This window comes from Salvelinus fontinalis, chromosome 33, assembly GCF_029448725.1.
Source record: "Salvelinus fontinalis isolate EN_2023a chromosome 33, ASM2944872v1, whole genome shotgun sequence".
Taxonomy (NCBI): Eukaryota; Metazoa; Chordata; class Actinopteri; order Salmoniformes; family Salmonidae; genus Salvelinus; species Salvelinus fontinalis.
Genome location: NC_074697.1, coordinates 31,227,835 through 31,248,374, shown reverse-complemented (window position 1 = coordinate 31,248,374; position 20,540 = coordinate 31,227,835). Strand labels below are relative to the sequence as shown.

Genomic DNA, 20,540 nt, shown 5'->3' with positions numbered 1-20,540 from the left:
CACTGAAAAATGCAGAATCTGACCGACCTTCCAGGCAATGCCATCAACTCACATAAGAGCCTGTCTGATAATCAAGGTGTGTGTGGTGATCCCTTTCTTCTGCATCTTTCTCTACTGCATCGTGGTCATGCTGCACACATTTGCCTCCCACAGACAGTTCCTGGACAACTCCCGATACATCCTGTTTGCCTACATGCTGATCAATGACACTCTGCAGCTCCTATCCTCTGTCCTCCTCTTCCTCTTCATTGTTGGCAACGTGAAGCTTGCTATCGTCTACTGTGCCCCTCTACACTTCTTCTCCACTGCCACCGTCCACAACACCCCTCTGATCCTGGCAGCTATGTCCCTGGAGCGCTACGTGGCCATCTTCTATCCTCTGCAGTGTCCAGCCGCCTGGCACTCTGACCGTATCTGGATCATCATCCTGAGCCTGTGGCTGGTCAGCTGCATCCTGCCCATTGTGGACTTCTTTCTGGGAGAGCCTCAGCCTGGCGTGATCGTCCTCTCCACCCTGGTGCTCTGCAGAACCATGGTCCTCAACTCGTCCCCAATGCAGACACTGTTTAAGATGTCCCTGAATGGGCTGTTCTTCGTGGTGTTATTGGCCATCATCATGTTCACCTACATGAGGGTCCTGCTGGAGACCAGGAAGATGCGTCAGGACCGGGCGTCGGTGGCCAAGGCCATACATCAGTGCTGCTCCACGGCTTTCACCTGCTGCTGTGCATGATCGCCATCACCAACTCGGTCTTAGAGAGCCTCATCAGTATGCACGCTGGTTGGCTGGTCGAGCACATCACCTTCAAGTACTTCTGCTTCATTTTGCTGCCCCGCTTCCTCAGCCCAATTATCTACAGCCTGAGAGATGGGAGCCTGTCCTGTGCTGCTCACACAAACACAGGATCAGTCTCAGAGGCCCGGCCACCAAGCCCAGGGTCAAAATAACTGGTCCCGAAGTGGAACCACTGCTTAAATCAATGTTTTTATTTGAATCTGTACAGACTAGTAGCCTGTTTTATGTTAAAAAGAGTAAAACGCTGGCTGGATGACAGCCATAATGTCATTATAAAGCGGTTGTCTTTTAACACTTATATTTGTTGGTTGCTATCTAACAAAACTGTACATTTTTCTTGAAACAGAGAGAGTTGCTTTGGAATAGAGAAGATTTCTTCACAATTTGAAAAGACTTTCAGAAACCGTAAACTCGTACGCTAGGTGTCACTGTAATTCCAAATTTATCAAGAGGTGCAGCTTGGGTCACCGCACTAGCAGTGGTGGAGAAAGTACTAAATTGTCATACTTGAGTAAAAGTAAAGATACCTTAATAGAAAATGACTGAAGTAAAAGTATAGTTACTGTAGATTCTATTCGATTAGATAGATTGAAAATGTACGTTAAACATCATAGCATAGTTGAAAGATATGTGTTGCGTAGAAACATGAAGTGGGTGGCCAGCAGAGATAGATGGGATGGGCTGAGGGAAGCTGAGGGTTGGTATGTGGAATTGAGACAAGTGGGAGTGGAGTTGCTGTGTGAGAGAGATAATGAGGGTCAAAAGATTAAGGAAAAAAAATTGTCAAAATAAAACATAATAAAAGTATATTTGAATGACACTAAGTGGCAGTGTTTTTACAACTAATGCCGGTTTGCCTGAGGCTGATGCCGTGCAGGTGTTTGTACACATGCATATACACACACTCTCATTCAAATAAACACATACAAGAACACACACATACATGTAATAGTGCCAGACATGCACACAAACATATACAGTTGGCATTGCTGTTATGATTTCAGTTGTCCTTGATGTCTTGTTTTAAATGTATTTTTTATTTATATATATTTTTTACATTGTTTGCTGTTTTCTTCTGTCTTTACCTTTTTTCTCTTTAGTTCTTCTCTTGGTTGTTGGTGCATTGGGGGGTTCTTGGGGGTGGGGAATGGAATTAATTGTATTTTTTACAATTACAATCCAGGGGGGACTGTGGGAGGGGTCTCGAATGGTTGAGGGACAGCTATTGTGGAACTGTGGGGGGATCTTGGAGGGTTCGGGTGTCACAAGATTGTGATCATGAAAAAGGAAACTATGACATTATTTTATATCACTATCATGCACACGCACCCTCACACATAAGGATGTCTCTGTTGCAGAAAGACTGATACATGTTTGATAGTGTCTTGATGCTGTATTGTTTGTCCTTCATGTTCTAATACTTTAATGTTACCCCTTCCTTGTGTTTTTTGTAGTAAATAATAAAAAATAAATAAAATAAAAAGTAAAGTTACCCAGTAAACTACCTTTTAAGTAAAAGTCTAAAAGTACATGGTTTTAAATATACTTAACTATCAAAAGTAAATGGAATTGCTTAAATGTACTGAAGTATCAAAAGTAAAAGTATAAATCATTTCAAATTCCTTAAATTAAGCAAACCAGAAGGCACAACTAAAACATTTGTTTTTATTGAGAGATGGCCAGGGGCACACTACAACACTCAGACATCATTTACAAACAAAGCATTTGTTTTTAGTGAGTCAGCCAGATCAGAGGCAGTAGGGATGACCAGGGATGTTCTCTTTATAAGTGTGTGAATTGGACCATTTTCCTGTCAAAATGTAACGAGTACTTTTGGGTGTCAGGAAAAATGTATGGAGTAAAAAGTACATTATTTTCTTTAGGAATGTAGAGAAGTAAAACTTGCCAAAAATCTAAATAGTAAAGTACAGATACACAAAAAAAATACTTAAATAGTACGTTATAGTACTTTTACATAAGTACTTTACACCACTGCGCACTGGATGAATGTGTGCCCATAGGAAGACGGTCAGTTTCTTTGGCGAAATAAGAACACTGATATCTAAAGCAGTAAGGGTTAGATTATTTGATATTCAAAGTTGTTATAAAATCATTTAATTAGACTAATATATGTTGAGTAGAATGCAGGGACTGGACACATTTACGCATGACAATTCCAAAGGAAAACTGTTGCAATACATTTTGAGCAAATCCAAATCCTAAAATACCTAATGTAATACGATTGTTCATTAATCATGCAACTTAATATATGAGATTGTTATTGTTGAACCATTCCTCTTGATGACAGATGATGTGAAGTGGTGAAAGCTGATCTCTCAGGTGTGAGCAGCACGCATTGTTGAGAAAGAACAGTGCGGGGAATCACACAGAACCGCAGGACCGAGCTAAGCTTTCCCGTAGGGCAGATTTGAGTGGTTTCAAACAAGAAACTGCGCTACATTTAATACATTTAAAGCAAGACCCATTGATAGAGATTAAAGTTGACAAAAAATCTATCGCAAGCCTAGGCAACTTTTTAAACGTCATCGAGGGCATCATATGCGAGCAAAATGCAAAATTATTTCAAATCCATTTACTCAGTCTGTGTTATAATCAATATGATTTTGATACCATTATCTTTTGGTGAGATGTATACGTCATTATTGAACGTCAAACAAGCCATCATTGTTGAAAGACAACTTATTGATCATTTAGAAACTTATATTGAACACGAATCGGAGAGACTTGAAGACATCAAAAGGTGAGTAACAGACAGGGAACGTTGTCATGATGCACGTGTGCTTGATAGCTTATCACTCATTTATGTCGTAGGCTTAATTATTAAGGTTTAGAGTGTGTGGTTTTAGAAAGAGAGAAAACAAATATTGCTAAATAATTGTGTCTAAAAATTAGTAAGCTATATGTTTGGGCTATGTGTTCTTTATTGTATGTTGTTGATGAATTGATGAATCACCTCCATCCTTTAGGTAACTTTAGAAGGAACTTAACATTATAATGACTAATTACTAATGTTAAGTTCCTTCTAAAACCTATCAAAACTCAAGATGCATTCTATACTGATTTAGGGGCAGTTTGATTTCAATGTAAAACCTCATGCATATATCATTGCATGGTTGTCTCCCCCCTGTCCATCTACCATGGTATCACCATAGGGTGATATTCTCTCTAAACCTTTAGCACTTATAGACTCTTTCTGCAGGTTTTATGCAAAGGTGTCAGAATTGCACAGTGAGGTGTACAATGGACCATCAGCTGCTATGGCAAACCCCTTGGTGGCGTTTACTCTTATCAAGCGCTTGCAGTCCGAGTGGATTAATCTGATCTACAGCGATGAAGCACAAGAGAACACCCAAGGTTGTTTCCCTTTATGACTCCCTTTAAAAACAAATCTGGTCCTTACAACTGACATAACCTGGGACATAAGTTTGACAAAGGTCCATCCCCACTTTTTGTGTTCTGTCGTCACCCCACCCCCACTCGCTCCCCCCGTGTTGTGTTTCAGCCTTCAGGTCCGGTTACGAGGAGGTGGAGGAGGAGGGAAGCTTGCCAAAACTGGAGGACCTTCAGGGGGCGGCCAATGGGTTGATGAGACTGCAGGATGTGTATGCCCTTCAAGTGGGGGGACTTGTGAGAGGTCACTTCCAGAGGATCACTAACGGCAACCCCATTGAAATCTACAGTCCCACAATATCTGTTCTTCTTTCTGGGGATGACTGCTTCCTGGTTGGGAAGGTAAGCCACCAATAACTCACCCATTTAATCATTGGCTGCACTTGATTCTCCACCCTTCTCCTCTTGCACACTGTCTCGTATAGATCTAACAATGATGAAAGCTCCCTCCAGCCAATGGTTACACAAATCCCACACGTAAGCTGAACAGGCATAAGCACTTCTTCATTCCCATGTCCATCATACCTGAACGTCAATAGTACGCCACTGACTATGTGGCTTTATGAGAAGTGTGTATGATAAGGGGAATGTACAATATGTATTACTTACAGTATGTGGCTTTATGAGAAGTGTGTATGATAAGGGTAATGTGCAATGTATGTGTTGTGTTGAGTGTGTAATGTACAGTGTCTTTTGGGTCCTGGTCAAAAGTAGTGCACAATAAAGGGAATAGGGTGACATTTGGAGACATTTGGAAGACGGACAAAGTCTTCCTCCTGATGAGTCACTCCTCAATGGATCCTACTGTTTATGTACAGTGGCACTGTGTGGGAGAGACAGTATGGAAAATACATCATATCTGTTTAGGGAAGTCTAAGAATGTGGAGTAAGGGCCTTTGCCTTCACTTGTGCTAACACCAGGATTATCTGACTGTGACCATGTGTAAACAGATGCTCCGTTTGGCATGTTGCATGCAGTAATAGTTCGTCAACTGCACTTTTGTGGTGGCTAAAACCTAGTTGTTAAAACCAGCAGGGTTATCTAAGGGTTAGCTATATTTGTCACGTTTCCAGGGCCCGTACAAAGCCTCAGCCACCATCAACAATCATAGTACTACATTTACTTTACATCGCTCTCTTTTCTCTACAGCTCTAGATGTGAGAGAATGATATTTACAATGCTGAAAAGGTGTTTACTCTTTCCTTCCAACATATATTTTGAGTATGGTGTATGACTGTTCAGGAAAAGAATGTGTCTCAATTTGTCATTATAAAAGCTTTCTGTTGTTTTCTAATGCTAACATCCTGTTGTTGTATTGTAGGTTGCCTATGAGTTGGAGGACTACTACCACTCAGTGCAGTGGCTGGAGGAGTCAGTGCGTCTTTTCCGAAGGGCAGGGGGGGAATGGAGCCCAGAGAATGAGGGAACTCTGGAAGATGCTCTGGATCACCTGGCCTTCTCTCACTTCAAGGTGTGTCTATTTTGCACATAGAAATACAAGTTATTTTGATTTTGAATGTGATTCTTTATAAAATAGACCTACTGGTTGAAAATAGTATTTGTGGACAGATGTGATTCTTTCAGCATTTTGTTGACCAAATTTTACTTTTTTTGTTTTGCTTCAGACAGGAAACATCTCCTATGCACTGAGTCTCTCTCAGGAATTGTTGAACCATGGTAAGCCTGTCTAGTTAAAGCATCCCACTATAGAGTGGCCTGGGGTGGTCCAGCGGTCTAAACTGCTGTCTCTGGATCGCACATAGTATGTTCCGTTGCGAGCATTGGGTTTTACTCCGACCCACTTCCTTTCTCTTTATCCTGTCCAATAAAAATCACATTCTGAAAAAGTGGGAGTGGGACTGCCCCATCCATAAAAAACATCCCACTACATATATCATGGTCACCATCTGCTTTGTATATCAGCCTATTTCCCCATACGGTAGCTGAACCCTGAAGTGCTATATACTTACTGTGCATAATGCAGACGTGGACCTGGAACTTACAATTCAGGCCTCCTTTTAATAATACTACATACATTGACCAGGAAAACATCTGTACTGCTCACTTGTTTCTATTTTACCAACTGGACGTTGTGATTTGTTTCTCCAAACTCATGGTATCATATTGATGGTATTAACATGATTCCCTTCCTGAAGATCCCATGAACAGGAGAGTTTTGAAGAATGTAGAGAAGTATGAGCGACTGCTTGTTGACAATCCACCATCACTGAGCGCTGACACTGGGTTGAAGAGGCCCAACACCACCTATCTACGGACAAGGAACACCTACGAGAGACTGTGTCGGACACAGGGCACTCCGGTATACTCATCTATGATATTGTAATCTCCTCCACCCAGCCAGCTATATGCGGTAGCAATTGAGCGATACATTTGCTTTTAGAAATGCTCCAAACAGCAACTGAAATCATACTGTCCTTTTACATGTACGACACCACATGAGCCACCATATGTGGAAAACTAAGACTTGGCTACATTCTGGAGCTCATAGAGAACGAAAATATTTTTTAAGTTCTGAGGATGAAAATAAAATACTGCTGCTTTCTTCCCATGTTTCAGATCCAGTAATGACTTCAGATGCCCTTCTCTCCTCACAGCCAATGCGTTATGAAAACCCCCGGCTGTTCTGTGACTATTTCAACAATGACAGTCCTGGGCTACTACTGCAGCCAATCAGACGGGAGGTGCTGAGCTTGCAGCCGTATGTGGTCCTCTACCACAGCTTCATCACTGACTCAGAGGCAGAGCGCATCAGGGACCTCGCCCAGACAGGGGTGAGTGTCTATCTACTGTCATGGTGTTGCCCCTTTTACTCAGAAAAGGCCTATCAGGGCAGTATGTATCAAGCATCTCGGATAAGAAGTGTTGATCTAGGATCCAGTCATCCCTGTCCAGTCTTATTCATTATGATCTTAAAGGCTAAATGGATCCTAACTCAGCCATCCAACTCTGTGACGCTTGATGCATATGGCCCCAGATTCCATTGTCATAACATTGATTCTGATTACCACATTCACTTTCCAAGTCCATTCAAAATGATGAGTGTCTTTTAAATAACATAACTGATAGAAGAGACCGTCCTGTGTCATGATTAGTTTTTGCGCATATGAAGCCTTATTAAATGCGTTTCCATGTCAACATCCTATTTTATGACTCCAGTAAAGATCATGTAGAAGAGTGACTCTACACACAGGACACTGTTCGTTTTGGCTCTGCTGGGATAACGGTTAATTTAGGAAATTTCCAATCTGCTTTTTTCCCCTGGGGTCTGGCTGCTTAGACTACCACTGAGGTGCTAGTTTTTCACCCAAGTAATAGTTACAGCTTAGATTACATTGGCAGGCTATGATAGGATTTTCATCATATAGTAATCTTTCTATTCTTGCATGTTTGTGATCTCAAATACTTAATCTATCAAGGGCTTTAGAAAGGCTCAGTCTCTGTTCTGTGACCTGGTTGCAATATTTACAAATATTAACAAATAAGTGATAATGCCTGAGAAGCCGGTGTTTGTTGGATATATTGGCACCGGTGTTAGGCCCGAGAACAAGACGGCAAACAGTGCCAATATATCCAACAAACACCGGCTTTGAGGACATAATCACTTTTATTCAACGGGTTACCAGCATATTCAAATAATGATTGACATATTTTCATAAAAAAATGTTATTTTGATGAATTTATTCATACGATTTCATCCTTCCACAAGATATAGTCCCGACACAAATCTAGGGTTGCTAGAGACGCAACCCTTTCGTTCGTTCTTTTTGTTCTGTATCTATGGACGCGACCCAGTCGTTCGTTCCAAGTGTTCAATTGCCATACAGAATAACAACAGTAGCTGCATTTGTTTAAGCTGTTTTCTAGTGACGTTTATTTGGATATATCCATAACAATGAGCTAATGAGCCACGATTTTGCCTGGCATAGAAAATGTGCTCTCTCGTCAGGACACTGTTGTTTAGAAGAGCTAGCCAACAACATAGCTAACACAATCACTTCAAACTGACGCTGGAAAGACTGCCAACTAGTTGCACTTCGTTTTGTTTGACCTTTTTCAATTGATACTTCTTTGTATACATCTATAAAAACGATGCCAGCTGATTCATGATTTCGACTGGCTGAGAAACGCTGCCTGCCTCTCTCTCTCTCTCGTCTCGACTCCCGACCCCTACACGTTCATTACATTACTGTGGGACAGTTGGAGATCGAATTTGAATATTGAAACAATGACAGTGAGGTTTATACAAATCTCCGCTGTTGAAAACTAAATATTGGTCTAAAAGAAATGTGAGATAATGTCTAGATTCTTTTTGTAGTGGAGATCAAGTTTATAACTTCCCTGCCTGGGCTGATGAGACAGTGGATTGCACAGTCAGATGGAACAGAGTAAATGGGCATTTAAACGTCATAGATTTAGCCGGTGGCAATTTATGGAATAGACACCAGCTGGAATGCGCTTTTAACTAATCAGTATTCAGGATTAGACCCACCCGTTGTATAAAATCTGATACTGCATGCCAAAAAGAGCTGAAATTTGTCCATCAAATTTGTTTGAAAGAATAACTTCTGTCACACCCTGACCTTAATTATCTCTGTTTTCTTTATTATTTTGGTTAGGTCAGTGTGTGACGAGGGTGGGTATGCTAGTTTTGTATTGTCTAGGTTTTTTTGTATGTCTAGGGGTTTTGGTAGTCTAGGTATATGTAGGTCTATGGTGGCCTGAATTGGTTCCCAATCAGAGGCAGCTGTTTATCGTTGTCTCTAATTGGGGATCATATTTAGGTAGCCATTTTCCCTTTTGGTTTTGTTGGTTCTTGATCAATGTTTAGTTGCCTGTCTGCACTATCCATATTAGCTTCACGGTTCGTTTTGTTATTTTGTTTGTTTGTTCAGTGTTCGTTCTTTTAATGAAGAAGAATGTACGCTTACCACGCTGCGCTTTGGTCTCCTCCTTACGACGGCCGTGACAGAAGAACCCACCATAAAAGGACCAAGCAGCGTGAAAAGGAGGAGCAGCGTTTTATGGAAAAATGGACCTGGGAGGAGATACTGGATGGAGCAGGACCCTGGACGCAGGCTGGGGAGTATCGCCTTCCGAAGGAGGAAATTTAGGCAGCAAAAGCGGAACGGCGATATTATGAGGAGAAATACAAACAAGGCAAGCACGAGAGGCAGCCCCAATAAAAAAAAATGGGGGGGAGGCACACGAGGAGATTGCCTGAGTCAGGTTGGAGACATGAGCCAACTCCTCGTGCTTACCGTGGGGAGCGTATGTCTGGTCAGGCACCGTATTTTGCAGAAATGCAGACGGTGTCTCCAGTTCCCATTCATAGCCCGGTGCGCTCTATTCCAGCTCTTCGTATTTGCCGGGCTAGAATGGGCATCCAGCCAGGACGCATTGAACCAGCTCTACATTCCAGATCTCCAATGCGCCTCCACGGCCCAGTGTATCCTGTGCCTCCTCCCCGCACTCGCCCTGAGGTACGTGTCCCCAGCCCGGTACCACCAGTGCCGGCACCACAAACCAGGCCTGCAGTGCGTCTCCAGAGTCCAGTACGTCCTGTTCCTGCTTCTCGCACTCGCCCTGAGGTGCGTGTCCTCAGCCCGGTACCACCAGTTCCGGCACCATGCATCAGGCCTCCAGTGCGCTTCCACAGTCCAGTACGGCCTGTGCCTCTTCCCCGCACTCGCCCTGAGGTGCGTGTCCTCAGCCCGGTACCACCAGTTCCGGCACCACGCATCAGGCCTCCAGTGCGCTTCCACAGTCCAGTACGGCCTGTGCCTCTTCCCCGCACTCGCCCTGAGGTGCGTGTCCTCAGCCCGGTACAACCAGTTCCGGCGCCACGCATCGGGCCTCCAGTGCGCTTCCACAGTCCAGTACGGCCTGTGCCTCTTCCCCGCACTCGCCCTGAGGTGCGTGGCCTCAGCCCGGTACCACCAGTTCCGGCACCACGCATCAGGCTTCCAGTGCATTTCCATAGTCCAGAGCTTCCGGCGACAGTACCCAGTCCAGAGCTTCCGGCGACAGTACCCAGTCCAGAGCTTCCGGCGACGTTTCATAGTCCGGAACCTCCAACGACGGGCCACAGTCCGGAACCTCCAACAACGGGCCACAGACCGGAACCTCCAACGACGGAACACAGTCCGGAACCTCCAACGACGGGCCACAGTTCGGAACCTCGATGATCCGCAGTCCAGAGCCTACGACGATGATCCACGGTTCGGATTTACAAAGGCGGAGGGATCAGTGTAAAGAGGGGGTGACGGCGTCCAGAACCAGAGCCGCCACCGAGGGTAGATGCCCACCCGGACCCTCCCCTATAAGTTCAGGTTTGCGGTCGGGAGTCCGCACCTTTGGGGTAGGGGGGGGTGTGGGGGTGGGTACTGTCACGCCCTGACCTTAGTTACCTCTGTTTTCTTTATTATGTTGGTTAGGTCAGGGTGTGATGAGGGTGGGTATGCTAGTTTTGTATTGTCTAGAGTTTTGTATGTCTAGGGGTTTTGGTAGTCTAGGTATATGTATGTCTATGGTGGCCTGAATTGGTTCCCAATCATAGGCAGCTGTTTATCGTTGTCTCTGATTGGGGATAATATTTAGGTTGCCATTTTCCCTTTTGGTTTTGTGGATTCTTGATCTATGTTTAGTTGCCTGTCTGCACTATCCATATTAGCTTCACGGTTCGTTTTGTTATTTTGTTCGTTTGTTCAGTGTTCGTTCTTTTAATAAAGAAGAATGTACGCTTACCACGTTGCGCCTTGGTCTCCTCCTTACGACAGCCGTGACAACTTCTGAGTCTGTGTTGTACTGATGGGCTCATTTTAATGACTGGAATGGAATTAATGGAACGGTATCAAACACAAACATATGGAAACAACGTTTGACTTCGCTCCGTTTATTCAATTTCAGCCATTACAATGAGACTGTCCTCCTACAACTCCTCCCACTAGCGTCCATTGGCTGACTCAGTTTTTCTGGCGACATTCTGTAACCCAAATTATCTCCTAGATTTTGGGATGTTTTGGCATTGTTCAACAGGTTTTCCACCCCTTCTTCAAATTAAAATCCCTCCACTCATTGTGTCAACATTTCATGGCGCTCTGGTGGGTTGATTAAAACCAGGCCTGACCTGTGTCTCAAATGGCACCCTATTCCCTATATAGTGCACTACAAAAGTAGCACACTATATAGGGAATAGGGTGCCATTTGGGACTTCCAGCTGGAGTATTAGTCATTTGGAGCCTGGAACACATGCAGTACTCCTTGCCCTGACCACATAGACACATACATCATTGCCTGAGCATTGGTATTCAGGTGTTCATGCGTCGCTCCAAGGGTTTACTATTAGCTGTCTAGTTCAAAGTATTTAGAGAGGGTGTAGATAGAAATGGCAGTCAAAGTTACTGCTGTATAAAATGATTGAGTATTGAAAGTTTTCTTTCTTTTTGTGCCATAAGTTAAGGAGATCTGTGGTGGCATCTGGAGAGGAACAGGCTACTGCAGAGTATCGCATCAGCAAGAGGTATTACTATCAGAAACATGTCACTATTAAATGTATAGTTAACAGTTCCTTTTCATAACACTGAAAGCAGTAATAAAAGCACCAGCAGAACAATGCACCCTCACAGCAACCAGTGAATATACTGTATAACACTATAAAATGCTTGGGCTAATTTTATGGTGCACATGTGATTTTCAGGATAATTAGTTATAACATGTAATGTATGATAGTTAACTGTGGGATAAACTTTAACCTTTGAATGGAAAGTAGCTGAACACCTCTGGAACCTACAGTATCAGTGGAAGGTGAAGTGTACATTATTGTTTTACATCAGGTAGCACGACGAGTCAATCTGCATTGATCGGTTGAGGACTGCACATCAAGTAGGAATGACGCCACCTGTCAGAAGACAGAGTGTACATAACATCAGGTCGAGCTCAAACCAAGACAGTAACATTATCTGTATTATGAGAGTTTGTGTTTTGTTTTTCAGTGCATGGCTAAAGGACACAGTCCACCCTATCATTGGGAGGCTGGACCAGAGAATCACCTTGCTCACAAGTCTCAATGTGCAGCCTCCGTATGCAGAGTACCTCCAAGTGGTGAACTATGGGATTGGAGGACACTATGAACCTCATTTTGACCATGCAACGGTGAGTGGGTTTCTCTATCTTTAGAACAGTACATCTTGAATAAACCCTACATTTACTAAATTAATTAACACTTCATGCAATAGTGAACCCTCATTTTGTGTGTTAGTGTTGAGTGATGGGCTGTGTCCCAAACATCACCCTATTTCCTAGTACAGGGGTTCCTAAACTTTTACACTCTTCACCCTTCCAGCATATTATTTTAATTTAACTAGTCAGTTAAGAACCAAATTCTTATTTACAATGACAGCCTAGGAACAATGGGTTAACTGCCTTGTTCAGGGGCAGAACGACAGACTTTTACCTTGTCAGCTTGGGGATTCGATCTAGCAACCTTTCGGTTACCCAACGCTCTAACCACTAGGCTACCTGTCACCCCCCCTGCATTGGGGAACGTCCCGCACCCCCCCTGTGCGCGCCACGTCTATTTCTATGGGCACAAGCCCTGTTCATTCCACAAACTGCTCACACCCCTCTTGCTGGCGGAGAGAACATTTTGCAGGTTTAAAGCTTATTTTCTGTAATTATACACATTTTGTCATGGCTGTAGAGAAAATTTTGCCGTTTTAAAGGAAATTTTCTGGCAATTCTATAGATTTTGCCATGTCTAATGTGTATTCGTGTGATATTTGAGTGACTCGAACATTAATCCAAAATCTATGGACTAAAAAACCTAGCTACAAAACGTCAGCTGACATGGGCTAGTTAATCTGAACATTTCTGACAAGATATAAATAGATCTCTAAGGTCTGCAATAACTGACATGACAACTTATTTTGGGGAGGGGGACCCTTGCTCCACTGTTTGGAAACCACTGCCCTAGTACACTACTTTTGACCAGGGCTCATAGTTCTCTGGTCGAAAGTAGTGCTCTGTACAGGGAAATAGGGTGCCATTTGTAGCCATGGTAAGGTCATGATATATTTATGTGTACTATTTTCTACATGTAACCAGTCAGCATCAAGCCCCCTTTTTAGGCTCAACACTGGGAATCGAGTGGCAACCTTCATGATATACGTACGTGTTTTATCTTGTTATCCTGTTATGTGCATGCTTGTCTCATTTGTGGATATACAGTAAAGGCATCTTTGGAGATACTGTACGCTATATCGCTTCAATCAGAATTAGAATTCAGTATTTTCTTATTGAAATTGCAATGAGATGTCAAACTTCAAGTTAAGGTGGTATGAAAAAGAATGTCTGCTTGTGAGATTTGGACAAACTCCACACTCCTTATTCCGGCATGGATGGCTTTTCTTTTACGTGCGCACAGTGGATAGACTAGACACAACTCAGTGAGAATGTTGTCATCCTCCACAGCTCAGTTCAGTGGACGCAGGTGGGTCCACAGCCTTCATCCACGCTAACTTTAGCATTCCTGTTGTGGAGGTAAATGCACTGCTCACATCAGCTGCTGGCTAAACTTGTGCTGTGTCCCAAATGGCACCCTATTCCCTACAGAGTGCACTACTTGTTACCAGTCTGTTTGTCAAAAGTAGTGCACTCTATAGGTAATAGAATTCTATTTTGGACATGGGCTTTACCTTCTTGTTTACCCATCAAAATTGCTTCAAGCCAGAACTCATACCCTCCTAAACCTTCACTCTGTGCATGTGTTAATATGGCATCAAGAATAATAAGAGATTCTTTCCTCAGAAAGGTCACATCATTTCTTAAGATGTTTGGAGTAGGACTGTTCTTATGACAGTAGGCCTGATGAGTAAAGAGGAGCCATAGGCAGTGTCCTAAATGGCACCCAATTATCTTTATAGTGTAGTACTTTTGACCAGGGCCCTGGTGTGGTGTTTGGTTTAATAAATGAGCTGCTGTTGAAAAGACACAGGACCTCACTAGGTTTTAACCTATCAATCTGGATTTTATTGAGGTTTCACTTCCTATCCTCAAGTGTTAGAAAAAATCTCTCTCACTGGGCACCTTTTCCCTCATATCAATGTCAAATATGTTGTACTTGGAGCACAGCTATGCACGTGGGATTTTAACATACATATATATACAACATTTAATTTTCATTGAGGTACAATGGCTTAGGATTGTCAAGTAGAGGAGGAGACCATACAAATTCCAGGCACGATAGTGACCCACAAGATCCAGACACGATTTGAAATGTTTTGTTCCAATGTTTTTAGGGACACATTTCCAATGTCTCTTGTGTTCCAGAATGCTGCCCTCTTCTGGTGGAACCTCCATAGGAACGGTCAAGGAGATGGGGACACTCTGCATGCTGGCTGCCCTGTCCTTGTTGGGGACAAATGGGGTAAGAGGCTTTAATGAGACAACCGGGAACTCCACATAGTTCCTATAGAAAAACACACAGGTACAGTGAGCAGTGTCAGATGTGGAAAGCTAAGGACCCTACGTCTATTCCAGTAGCCCCTGCCTGTCATACTGAAGTCACAGCAGGAGCCTGGGGCCACATCTGCACTGCATTATACAGATAGAGTTGGGGACAATATAGAGAAGAGGTCAGGCACTGAGCACAGCTCTGGGATGCTAAACATGTGGGTCTCCATTCCACATCATTTAACTCCATCCTGGATCCCACAGTCAGTGACAAGGCTAAAGGAAACGCAGAGGGTAATCAGTCATTATGTGAGTTGCTGCATCTGAGAGACACTTAAACGAGAAAGTATATACTTTTTATTTTTTATTTTACTGTGTGTTCATGTATTTGAAATAAGATTATAACAAGGCCCCATTTCTCATTATTGACTGCCTCGCCTGGTTCACTAACTACTTCTCAGATAGAGTTCAGTGTGTCAAATCGGAGGGCCTGTTGTCCGGACCTCTGGCAGTCTCTATGGGGGTGCCACAGGGTTCAATTCTCAGGCCGACTCTCTTCTCTGTATACATCAACGATGTCGCTCTTGCTGCGGGTGATTCTTTGATCCACCTCTACGCAGACGACACCATTCTGTATACATCTGGCCCTTCTTTGGACACTGTGTTAACAAACCTCCAAACGAGCTTCAACGCCATACAACACTCTTTCCGTGGCCTCCAAATGCTCTTAAATGCTAGTAAAACGAAATGCATGCTCTTCAACCGTCCGCTGCCCGCACCCGCCCGCCCGACTAGCATCACTACTCTGGACGGTTCTGACTTAGAATATGTGGACAACTATAAATACCTAGGTGTCTGGCTAGACTGTAAACTCTCCTTCCAGACTTACATTAAGCATCTCCAATCCAAAGTTAAATCTAGAATCGGCTTCCTATTTCGCGACAAAGCCTCCTTCACTCATGCTGCCAAACATATCCTCGTAAAACTGACTATCCTACCGATCCTTGACTTCGGCGATGTCATTTACAAAATAGCCTCCAACATTCTACTCAGCAAATTGGATGCAGTCCATCACAGTGGCATCCGTTTCGTCACCAAAGCCCCATATACTACCCACCACTGCGACCTGTATGCTCACGTTGGCTGGTCCTCGCTACATATTCGTCGCCAAACCCACTGGCTCCAGGTCATCTATGAGTCTTTGCTAGATAAAGCTCCGCCTTATCTCAGCTCACTGGTCACCATAGCAACACCCACCCGTAGCACATGCTCCAGCAGGTATATTTCACTGGTCATCCCCAAAGCCAACACCTACTTTGGCTGCCTTTCCTTCCAGTTCTCTGCTGCCAATGACTGGCACGAATTGCAAAAATCACTGAAGTTGGAGACTTGTATCTCCCTCTCTAACTTTAAGCGTCAGCTTACCGATCGCTGCAGCTGTACACAGCCCATCAGTAAATAGCCCATCCAACCAACTACCTACCTCATCCCCGTATTTGTTTTTGTTTTTCCTCTCTTTTGCACACCAGTATTTCTACTTGCACATCCTCATCTGCACATATATCACTCCAGTGTAAATTGCTAAATTCTATTGGCCTATTTATTGCCTTACCTCCTTACTTCATTTGTTCACACTGTATACAGATTTTTTTCTATTGTGTTAATGACCGTACGTTTGTTTATGTGTAACTCTGTGTTGTTTTTGTCGCAATGCTTTGCTTTATCTTAGCCAGGTCATAGTTGTAAATGAGAACTTGTTCTCAACTGGCTTACCTGGTTAAATAAAGGTGAATTTAAAAAAAGAAAGAAAATTAAAGTAAAAAAAATGATGGCTCTATACAAGGGATCTATATAAAAATGTGTGTCTACACTTTTTGGGGATTTTAATGTCAGTGAATATTTAACAACTCTTTTTTACACACCTATATATTATATTTTATGTTTATTTGACTACTCTGTGACATACACTACTAACACATACTCTCTGTTGTCCATGCCCTGTTCCAGTGGCTAACAAATGGATCCATGAGCACGGCCAGGAGTTCCAGAGACGCTGCAGCCCAAATCCTGAGGAGTGAGAAGAGAGAAAGCAGCTGCTGGGACCGCTTGGAGTACAAGAACCAGCCTCCACAATGGAGCCGTGTGCGCCACGCAGGCAGAGAGGGAGGGAACGAGAGAGAGTGCAAGAGAGGGCATGCGAGAGCGCTTGAGGCTGGGGGAGGGGAAGGCAGCCAAAGAGCAGCCTGCATCTGTGATTGGAGCTTCAGGCACAAGGGAACGAGGAGCACAGACACTGCTGGAGGGGGCTGGAATGGCAGGGGGCTGACTTGGTTTTGGGAAGGAGGAGGTGATGGTGGGGGAGAAGGGCATTTGGCAATCAGCCCCAAAGGCAGAGTGGCCTCTTGCTCCTACTCCCCAGTCAGTCCCTGCTGGAGCAGAGAGAGAGAGAGAGGCCTCTTGCTCCTACTCCCCAGTCAGTCCCTGCTGGAGCAGAGAGAGAGAGAGAGGCCTCTTGCTCCTACTCCCCAGTCAGTCCCTGCTGGAGCAGAGAGAGAGAGGCCTCTTGCTCCTACTCCCCAGTCAGTCCCTGCTGGAGCAGAGAGAGAGAGGCCTCTTGCTCCTACTCCCCAGTCAGTTCCTGCTGGAGCAGAGAGAGAGAGGCCTCTTGCTCCTAGTCCCCAGTCAGTCCCTGCTGGAGCAGAGAGAGCGAGAGAGGCCTCTTGCTCCTACTCCCCAGTCAGTCCCCGCTGGAGCAGAGAGAGAGAGGCCTCTTGCTCCTACTCCCCAGTCAGTCCCTGCTGGAGCAGAGAGAGAGAGAGGCCTCTTGCTCCTACTCCCCAGTCAGTCCCTGCTGGAGCAGAGAGAGAGAGGCCTCTTGCTCCTAGTCCCCAGTCAGTCCCTGCTGGAGCAGAGAGAGCGAGAGAGGCCTCTTGCTCCTACTCCCCAGTCAGTCCCCGCTGGAGCAGAGAGAGAGAGAGAGGCCTCTTGCTCCTACTCCCCAGTCAGTCCCTGCTGGAGCAGAGAGAGAGACAGAGGCCTCTACACTCACACACTGGGCTGGTTTCAGTTAACGCTGCTAGGCTGTTTGTCTGTTTGTTTGAAAATCAATGTAAAAATAAGTATAATGCAGCCTTTTGAAAACTAATGCACTGAATCTGTCAGGATACGCTTCACACGGACTGATCTCATTAGCACAGCGCTGATCTTTACCATCAGAATTGAGTTCGAATTATATTTCTCTAACCATCTCACACCTTAAGAATGTAGTTAAGAGCAGCGCTGTGATTGAGGAAAAAGGTTATTGGGACTTTTTCCCATTCATGCTGTCAGTTCAGGAAACCAAAGGAGATGAGGTAGTCGTCTCTCCCACTGAGCGGCTTGCTGACATTTGGTGTGCTCTCTATTGCTCATCTCCTTGTAGCTAATGGGGTGCATATGAGTCAAACCTGTTGTGTCTTCTAGCTCCCATTCAGAGGCATAATTAATTAGTCATGGTCTGTAAAACAGATGATTGGATGAATGCATCTGCTTTAGTACAGAGTCTCTGACCTCACTACAAATCCTGGGTATCTAGCTGCATACCAGCCAGCCAAAATATGTGTTTGTATGTAGGTCAAAACACCTCTGAAAAGAGTGCATACCAACTTTCACACCTAGTCTATGAGGAAGTGAGGAGTGAAATGTACTGTCGGCTCCCTCTCTTTGGGCTGGGTGCTGCCTTTTGAGTGACAGGGACTGTTGAAGGGAGAGGGGTTCAACAAGGATAATATCTCTGCCTGCTGGGATGTAAGGAAGTTTTCCCTCCGGTGCACAACCCCGTACCACCCCTAACCTTTAGACACACACACCACACACAGATACAAACACAGAGGTCGTATACTAAAGGAATGCTACATTCTCCCAGCTGCATTCCTTAACAGTAGACCTTGATTGTTCCCCCTGGAGTGGATTGACAGGAGGCCCATGTTTGATAAAATGCATGGAGGATGGAGGTTATGCCTTTGGCGTTTCTCCAACCAAGAACATTTCTATTCTATGGAATTCTCAAACTTTATATGATTTCAAAATAAATAACTTCAACAAAAATATGTGTCTGCCTCATTACTAAGCAGTTAAAACAAAACATACAAAAAATAATATTTACTATGCGTACATTCCGCAGACTATTTATAGTTGACCTGTCTAAAATGTGAGCACAGGACACGTACAGTTGAAGTCAGAAGTTTACATACACCTTAGCCAAATACATTTAAACTCAGTTTTTTCACATTTCCTGACATTCAATCCAAGTAAAAAATTCCCTGTCTTAGGTCAGTTAGGATCATCACTTTATTTTAAGAATGTGAAATGTCAGAATAATAGCAGAGAGGATGATTTATTTCAGCTTTTATTTCTTTCATCACATTCCCAGTGGGTCAGAAGTTTACATACACTCAATTAATATTTGATAGCATTGCCTATAAATTGTTTAACTTGGGTCAAACGTTTCAGGTAGCCTTCCACAATAAGTTGGGTGAATTTTGGCCCATTCCTCCTGACAGAGCTGGTGTAACTGAGTCAGGTTTGTAGGCCTCCTTGTTAGCACACACTTTTTCAGTTCTGCCCACAAATGTTCTATAGGATTGAGGTCAGGACTTTGTGATGGCCACTCCAATACCTTGACTTTGTTGTCCTTAAGCCATTTTGCCACAACTTTGGAAGTATGCTTGGGGTCATTGTCCATTTGGAAGACACATTTGCTACCAAGCGTTAACTTCCTGACTGATGTCTTGAGAGGTTTCTTCAATATATCCACATTATTTTCCTACCTCATGATGCCATCTCTTTTGTGAAATGCACTAGTCCCTCCTGCAGCATAGCACCCCCACAACATGATGCTGCCAGCCCCGTGCTTCACGGTTGGGATGGTGTTCTTCGGCTTGCAAGCATCCCCTTTTTTCCTCCAAACATAACGATGGTCATTGTGGCCAAACAGTTCTATTTTTGTTTCATCAGACCAGAGGACATTTCTCCAAAAAGTACGATCTTTGTCCCCATGTGCAGTTGCAAACCGTAGTCTGGCTTTAGGACTAGTTTTACTGTGGATATAGATACTTTTGTACCTGCTTCCGCCAGCATTTTCACAAGGTCCTTTGCTGTTGTTCTGGGATTGATTTGCACTTTTCGCACCAAAGTATGTTCATCTCTAGGAGACAGAACGCGTCTCCTTCCTGAGCGGCATGACAGCTGCATGGTCCCATGGTGTTTATACTTGCGTACTATTGTTTGTACAGATGAACGTGGTACCTTCAGGCGTTTGGAAATTGCTCCTAAGGATGAACCAGACTTGTGGAGGTCTACAATTTTTTTCTGAGGTCTTGGCTGTTTTTTGATTTTCCCATGATGTCAAGAAAAGGGGCACTGAGTTTGAAGGTAGGCCTTGAAATACATCCACAGGTACACCTCCAATTGACTCAAATTATGTCAATTAGCCTATCAGAAGCTTCTAAAGCATAATTTTCTGGAATTTTCCAAGCTGTTTAAAGGCACAGTCAACTTAGTGTACGTAAACTTCTGACCCACTAGAATTGTGATACAGTGAATTATAAGTGAAATATTCTGTCTGTAAATGGAAAAATGACTTGTGTCATGCACAAAGTAGATGTCCTAACCGACTTGCCAAATCTATATTTTGTTAACAAGAAATTTGTGAAGTGGTTGAAAAACGAGTTTTAATGACTCCAACCTAAGTGTATGTAGACTTCCGACTTCAACTGTATGGTGCTATTGTATTTCAACCAAGTTGCAAGCGTCCACTCGGGCTGTGGAGAATTGTTCTTATGCACACACATACAGTCGTTGCCAAAAGTTTTGAGAATGACA

The 20,540-nt window shown here is 43.8% G+C and overlaps 1 protein-coding gene and 1 pseudogene across 1 annotated transcript; both read left to right on the top strand.

Annotated features, from left to right (window-relative positions):
* LOC129831574 (odorant receptor 131-2-like) lies at positions 1-948 on the top strand (annotated as a pseudogene).
* A 2,220-nt stretch (positions 949-3,168) lies between these two features.
* LOC129832015 (prolyl 4-hydroxylase subunit alpha-3-like) lies at positions 3,169-18,764 on the top strand. Its single transcript, XM_055895726.1, has 13 exons — positions 3,169-3,557; positions 4,017-4,171; positions 4,320-4,549; positions 5,530-5,679; positions 5,834-5,885; positions 6,365-6,528; positions 6,824-7,000; positions 11,684-11,748; positions 12,221-12,380; positions 13,332-13,394; positions 13,698-13,766; positions 14,556-14,652; positions 16,686-18,764. Exons 1-13 carry the CDS (start codon positions 3,367-3,369, stop codon positions 16,754-16,756), a joined length of 1,644 nt encoding a protein of 547 aa, XP_055751701.1. The 5' UTR covers positions 3,169-3,366; the 3' UTR covers positions 16,757-18,764.
* The last annotated feature ends 1,776 nt before the right edge of the window (positions 18,765-20,540 follow it).